The sequence below is a fragment of the Aplysia californica genome, unplaced genomic scaffold (genome assembly GCF_000002075.1).
Source record: "Aplysia californica isolate F4 #8 unplaced genomic scaffold, AplCal3.0 scaffold00394, whole genome shotgun sequence".
Lineage (NCBI taxonomy): Eukaryota > Metazoa > Mollusca > Gastropoda > Aplysiida > Aplysiidae > Aplysia > Aplysia californica.
The window spans coordinates 730,062-737,665 of NW_004797664.1; the positions used below are offsets into that span (position 1 = coordinate 730,062).

The window sequence follows — 7,604 nt, forward strand, 5'->3', positions numbered from 1 at the left end:
GATAGATAGATAGATAGATAGATAGATAGATAGATAGATAGATAGATAGATAGATAGATAAATGAATAGATAGATAGATAGATAGATAGACGAACGATTTCTTTATTTACTTCTTGCCGTATTTTTATTGTAACTACAGTTAACAATTAGAAAACAAACAAAAAACTCAAAAAAACCCAACTAACAAAGCTCCCAACATGTTCCAAAAAAGCAACTAACAAACGAACTATCGATCAAAGAAACAAACACCTTCATCATCCCCCCCCCCCCCTACTCCAAAGAAAATATTTGTAATGTTATATTTTCATGTGAAAAAAAGGGATGAAAAAGTAAGAGACTAATCTGGGGCGTCATTGTGAGCAAAATAAAATAATATTATTTTGGTTGATATTCACAAAGTGTCTAGGTTAAGTATCTTTTCAAACGTGTTTCGTGGATGGTTGGCGGTTTCCCTGGAGTGGATTGCTCCTGATTTGCTATGAAATATCTATCGTTACTCTCTCATAACACCTCCCATCTTTGGCACTTCTACGAACTAATTGTGTAGCAAGTGCCATAAAACTTTAACTAAATCAAGAATGTTTCTATTAATGTGAAGCCAAACAAGAGGATCTGCATCAAAATATCAGCAGCATCATCGCCTTTCAACTATGTCTTGTCGATTTCTGTGGGCCCAATACTCCGAAGAAATTCTTGTCTGTATTTCGAGTTATACCCGAGGTAGACAAAGATATTGACCGCAGCACTGGTGACGGTGATGAGATCCTGCAAGGAAGTTACGACTCTGTACAAGTTTTTGTACCGTCCAAAGTCGCTGAATTCAGGGTAGTACAAGGCACAGAAAGAAATTACGATCTCTGGGAGGTTACTAGCCACAAAGATTCCCGCCACTAGATTAACTGCCTGTACCACGCGCCATTCTTTCCTGCTCAATCTATTCTTACCTTTTCCTAGAACTTTCTCTTTGTTCTTTCTGTCGTTACTTTCGTTGACTTCACAACTTTGTTCTGACGTCATTTCCCGCCTCTTTTTCGTTGCTACCTGGAGTTTGATTGTGAGTACGACCATACAGAAAAGCACTGCCACTTGGGATACAAAGGGAATGACCATTCTGTTGAACACAGTGTAAATATCGAAAACCAACATAGTGTAAGAACGGTTGGCGTACACATATCTACTGTGGTTTCTGACGGGATCAAATTTAAGTTTGAGTCCATGGCTCGAAAAAGTGGGAATGTAAGTCACGAGTACCGCTAGGTAAATAACCACTAAGGTGATAACGGTTCTGAAACGAGTGAATACGTTCTTAAACAGCAAGGGTATGGCGACACAGCAGCATTTCTCCACAGCCGTGAACGTGGTGACCAGCACAGAAATGTCGAAAAACAAGTTCATGTACCAGAACAGAAGATACGAGATAGTTCCCATGGAAACAGTGGGGCCCAGCTTATACACGTTGCTCAGTATCCCGAAAATTCTCATGAGCAGGAAGAACACGCTGAACCCCAGATCGGAGATGGCCAAAGCGAGAAACGAGATGGTGACGCTGTCCTCTAGCCCTGTCTTTACGAAGATGACGATATTGACGATGTTTGAGCTGATGCCGAAGATCACGATTGACATCTGGAGTCGGGGGTAGAAAAGAATTTGGTAGTAGAATCAGCATAGCACGAAAATCAGGTTTTATTGGTGGTTTCTGTTTTTGTTTTTGTTTTTGTTGTTAGGTTTTGTTGAGGTTTTGTTTTTTAGTTGCTTTTTTCTCCTCAAGTTAAATAACAGACAGAAAAAAAAACAACAGATTGCTGCGTCCCTTTATTCTGTCTACTGCAAATATTTCTTAAATGTAGAAATTTAGCAAGTTAAATCGCTACCCTATTATTACAAAGTTCTATCTGCTCAGTACCTTGTTTTGAGAAACTGGACATCGCAAATTTTGAGTTTCAAAATATGTCAAACTTTATCGAATGCAATTCTTTGAATATTTTGATAATAATTCCGAATAATCTTAAAATTTGGATAGAGCATATTATAGAATCTTTTGTTTTTGATCGCATGGTCTTCGTAACTCAAATCGGCCAAAAACGTCACAGAGAACTTTGTAATTCTGAGGTAGCGAAATGTTCGGCGTAACATGCGAGATGTAAAACCTCGGAGAGGGGGCTCTCGTGGCCTAGAGGTTAAGGTGTTGGCCTCTCATTCAAAGGTCCCGGGTTCGAATCCGGGTAGCGACCGAAACATTTTCTGCTATAAAATTGTCTCCTTTCACCTCCTTTCCAGCTCTCTAGCAATGTTCTGTTGTCTGCTTTCAATTCCACTTTCTGCCCCCACCCCCTCACCACCTTTGCCCCCTCCTCTGGGGCTCCTGACACTTTCTGCAGCCTTTCTACTGCTACTCCTTGGCTCCTCCTTACTGCTGTCTTTCTGCCACACCCCTGATCTTCTGGTAGGAAAGATCTACACCTAGCCTTCTCGGACAAGGGCAAAAAATCTCGGAGGGCCCGTGTGCAAGTTGCGCACGTTAAAGATCCCTTGGTGGTCTAAAATCGATAAGAGCAGGCTTCGGACGCCACCCGGGCAAAATTCAAAATTTCCTACCAACTGAAATATTAGGTGTGTCCCGCGCGCTCATATGACCTATGCAGTTGCGAGCGCCGTAAAACACTTTACAAAAACAAAAACTTCGGAGGCTGTGCGTTGGTTAAAAAAAGAGGAAACTAAAGCACCAGAAAAAATGGTTCAATCTAGGAAATAAATATTATTTAAATCAAAACATATCACAGGACGCTGAGTTTCCTGCTCCTAGATAGCTTAGTTACACCAGGCTTTTTTTAGTGTGTTTTAGTAAGTTTTTCGGCACTTGCAACAAAATTAGGTCATATAAGTGAAATGAGAGGTGTTACAAGAGAGCAATTTAAAGAAAGAAAAGAAGGAGGAGAGATGAGGTTGATATTTGATAAATGTTTGAAAGGAAAGTAGAAGCAAACCCCACCGAGCACCCGCCAATCACCCACATTAAGTTTCGCCTTCTGCTCTCTCAGATGTTCATTATGTTTATAATGTGTCCGGGAAATGCTTGCGTGTTTGTTTGTTTGTTTGTTTGTTTGTTTGTTTGAGTGAAGAGAAACCCATCAACACAATAATGGTCACTTAGTGCTTGGAAAAAGTAAAGACAGACAGACAGAAACAACAGAAGAAAAGTAAAGAAGTATAACCTACCAGTGGCGCACACACGCACGCACACACACATACACACACATACACACACACACACACACACACACACACACACACACACACATACACACGGAGAGAGAGAGAGCGAAAGAGAGAGAGAGAGAGAGAGAGAGAGAGAGAGAGAGAGAGAGAGAGAGAGAGAGAGAGACAGACAGACAGACAGACAGACAGACAGACAGACAGACAGACAGACAGACAGACAGACAGACAGACAGACAGACAGACAGAGAGTGGCCTGTAGGTTACTCACCTGCACAACGAAGTCGAGATAGAATCTGACAGTGTAGGTGACGTCATCGTTCATGAACCCGCTCTTCCCCGGACATTTTGTTGTACCCTCTGTCAGATTTCTGACCGTTGCCCCGTCCCCACACGACATTGTCCAGATGGTCAGGCCAGAGTCCACACAGATGTTGACCAGTAGAACCGTTGATCTTAAACTCCAAAGTTTAGAGCTGGAGAGATGTTGACCAGTAGAACCGTTGATCTTAAACTCCAAAGTTTAGAGCTGGAGAGATGTTGACCAGTAGAATCAATGAACTCAAAGACCGTATCGCTTTGTTAGAATTAAAAAGTTCTGTCTAACATTTTTGGCCGTTCTGAGTTACAATTTTAAAACTATAACATTTTTCCGAGTTACTATTTTTTGTAAAACTAGTACCCGTCAGATTAAAAAACCGCTCTATCAAAATCGTTAGATTATTCGGAATCATCATCAAGGTATTCAAAGAATTGCATTTGACAAAACTTGACATTTTGTGAACTCATATTTGACGTCATATGTGAGGCAATGTGGTAGAATCAGGCTCTCGTCAATTCTTGGGCAGGTTGAGTTATTGGTATTATCTTAAAGCTTGTTCACTTGTCTTTATTTGGATGAAAAAAATATCCATTTATCTTGAATACAAGTCGAGATATTTGCGATTGAAAGAGGTGGGGGTCACCTGTTTTCAGAGGTAAAATTAGTGAGAAAAATGACCTCCAAAGATTAGTTATTTCCTTAGCTTAAGAGTCGCGTGGTAACTTAAAAATTACCATTGTGGTGCCTTTAAGCACTGTGTTTCAGAAAAATCCTCACAGAAATGAGTTCTTTAATGGGCATGAAAGGTGCATAGCCAAAAAAAAAAATTTTCATAAAAATTCACAAACCTGCTGAAAAATGCAGGTTTCTTCACTTTGATTACTTTGACGAGAGCCTGATTCCACCACGCTGCCTCACATATTTCTCAAACCTAGGTATTGAGCAGATAGAAATTCGTAATTCTGAGGTAGTGAAATGTCAAGTTGACCTCAAAGGCCAAAGTCTACAGAGATATTGACCTCAAAGGCCGATGTCTAGAGAGAATATGTTGACCTCAAAGATCAAAGTCTAGAAAGATATTGACCTCAAAGGCCAATGTCTACAGATCTAGAGAGGTGCTGACCAGTAGAACCGTTCAAGCTTAAAACCAAAATCTAGAGAGAATTTGACTCCAAAGACCAATGTTTAGAGAAATGTTGACAACAAAGACCAAGTAATAATACAGTGTAAGTGCTGGCAATATACGCATAAAAACACATCAACATGACACGAGCATATTGTTTAGTCCAATAATAAATTAAACAATATGTGAGGCAGCGTTGTGGAATCAGGCTCTCGTCAAAATAATCAAAGTGAAGAAACTTGCATTTTTCCGCAGGTTTGTGAATTTTTATCAAATTTTTGTTTTTGGGCTCAACACCTTTCGCGCCCATTAGAGAACTCATTTCTGTGTGAATTTTAGTGAAAAACGTTGATTAAAGGCACAAAAAAGTAAATTTTCAGTTACCACGGACTCTTAAGCTAAGGAAATAACTAATCTTTGGCGGCCATTTTTTCCCTAATTTTACCTCTGAGAACAGGTGAACCCCACCTCCTTCATTTTTAAATATCTCTCCTTGTATTTAAGAAAAATGGATATTTTTTCATCCAAATAAAGACAGGTGAACAAACTTTAAGATGATACCAATAACTCTACATGCCCAAAAATTGACGAGAGCCTGATTCCACCACGCTGCCCCACATATTATAATACATGTAATGTTGGTTTCAGAACAACAGTTTTAGTGGCTGTTTGGCGGGTGCCTTGGTGTGGTTTGCTCCTTCTTACCCCTCAAAGATCTATCGGCACTGTCTCTCCTCCTTCTCCTCTGAGTTTGTAACGCATCTAATCATCGGCACTAATAAGACTGTACTGTATTGCAAGTGCCGTAAAAGTGTTACTAGATCAAACAAAAGTACGTTTTAAAGGGGATTCAGCAACAAAGAAGGGCATAAACATTATTGAAGAAAATGCTTGCAATGTTGAACCATTAATTATGCATAGGGAGATGTAACTAATCAGCCTATTAACGATCATAATCTCATGAATTAAGAACACTGAATACGGTTGCAAGTTACTAGCCGAAGCAAAATAGCAGAGACTATCATTGATTATAAATTATGCATTTTGCCGTGGCGGTTATTAACATCTCCATTTCGTTTACTATAGACACATTAGACCAATGTGTGTGCTTTGTATTTCTTTTTGTTTTGTTTTGTTTTGATTTTAGTACATGATTTCATACTTCTGACTACCCAATTAGTGCTCACACACATTTTGTACTTTAACTTAATTACTTGCATTCTAGTCCCTGAAACTTCTCACAATTATTATGGGTTTTTCTAAAGAATACGCAAATCAATCCAATTTTTTCCTATGCAAGCATTACTCAGAGGTTAAAAGCACAATGTTCAGTCCTAAATTGAATTGATAGGAAGGCTTACAGAAAGAAATTGCTCACCATAACATAACCACGGTTTATCGAGCGACATAAATAATTGCTTTGTAAACGTTGTAATTGTACGGCAGTTCTATAATAAAGGTGCGGGTGGTTGGAGGGCGCCACTGGTACGTACTTCTTTACTTTCCCTTGGTTGCATTTACCTGTCTTTCTTACTTCTCCCCAGCAGTACTTTACTTGTTCATTTGTCCTGGACAACAACGTCATTGCACACCGGACATGTCGTACAGAAGTGCTTAGTTCCTCTCAGCACTAAAGCCCGCAAGGTATCCATACTAATTGTTCAAGTGGCTGTTTGATTATGGCGACGTCTTTCCTTTCCTGATAATCGTTCCTCTCTTCCTTCTCCTCTCTCTATCCCCATTTCTCACATCCTAATGATTGCGTGGTGTTCTGCTACAATCCCTGTCTTCTTCATCCCGCAACTTTTCCTCCAGGTTCTTCAACACTTCTCCTATGTCGAATTTCACCTCACCATCAACCACGGCACTGCCCGCCAGCCTATCATCAGCCTTCTCATTGCCCTTCATCCATAGTGCCCTGGACAGAATTTCCATGTGATGGCGCTATGTGATGAGTGCTGTATTGGTTCATTCCCAGCGCTAACATAAGATAAGATAAGATAAGGAAAGTTACATCTTTATAGTCCAGATCCTGGCATATTGGTTTGGTGTATCACCACACGGGCACGCACACACACACACACACATACACACACACACACACACACACAAACACTCACACACACACACTCACTCACTCACACACTCACATGCACACATAATATGTTTGCACACAAACACGCACACACACACACATGTGCACACCCATATACACTCACGCTCTGCCCTTACACCTCCTCTCTTCAACTCACATTTTGTGCACTAAATGGCCATTACTGTGTCAATATGCTTCTCTTTACTAAAAAAAACAACCAAACCCACACGACAGCGGTGAGAGTTTAGACTTTGAGGCAACCATTGCCAGGTCTTACCTCCATTCTCTGCCTTTTCCCCTGCACTAACTGGTCATTATTGTGACGAAGTGCATGGAACTTTTCTGTGTGTAGTATACATGGGACCTGGTTATGTGTAGTGTACAATATGGCACTTGGTTGTGTGTAGTGTACATGGGACTTGGTTGTGTGTAGTGTACATGGGACTTGGTTGTGTGTAGTGTACATGGGACTTGGTTGTGTGTAGTGTACATGGGACGTAGTTGTGTGTAGTGTACATGGGACCTGGTTGTGTGTAGTGTACAAAGGACCTGGTGGTGTTTAGTGTGCATGGGACCTGGTTGTGTGTAGTGTACAATATGGCACTTGGTTGTGTGTAGTGTACATGGGACTTGGTTGTGTGTAGTGTGCATAGGACCTAATTGTGTTCAGTGTACATGGGACCTGGTTGTATGTCGACGTGCATGGGATCTGGTTATTAGTAGTGTGCTTGGACAGGGAAGCTGATCTGTTAGCTCTTCCTGGCTTTGACAGCATCTGTAGCAGTATAATATCATTACAGGCAACCGTGGGGGCACCACTGCATCTGAAAACCAGCTCTCGCCATCTATTT

General features: G+C 40.7%; 1 protein-coding gene across 1 annotated transcript; it reads right to left on the reverse strand.

Annotated features, from left to right (window-relative positions):
- Positions 1-648: 648 nt before the first annotated feature.
- Positions 649-3,613, reverse strand: LOC101858652. Its single transcript, XM_005103895.1, has 2 exons — positions 3,485-3,613; positions 649-1,623 (listed from the first exon to the last, which is right to left on the reverse strand). The coding sequence occupies exons 1-2, from the start codon at positions 3,611-3,613 to the stop codon at positions 649-651; spliced, it is 1,104 nt and encodes a 367-aa protein (XP_005103952.1).
- Positions 3,614-7,604: the final 3,991 nt, after the last annotated feature.

What these genes read in the sequence shown, in the direction of transcription:
- LOC101858652 (XM_005103895.1), bottom strand. Translation starts at nt 3,613, where the DNA reads ATGTCGTGTGGGGACGGGGCAACGGTCAGAAATCTGACAGAGGGTACA. An exon ending in ATCTCGACTTCGTTGTGCAG is followed by an intron (nt 1,624 to 3,484) that starts GTGAGTAACCTA and finishes CCCCGACTCCAG; the next exon opens with ATGTCAATCGTGATCTTCGG.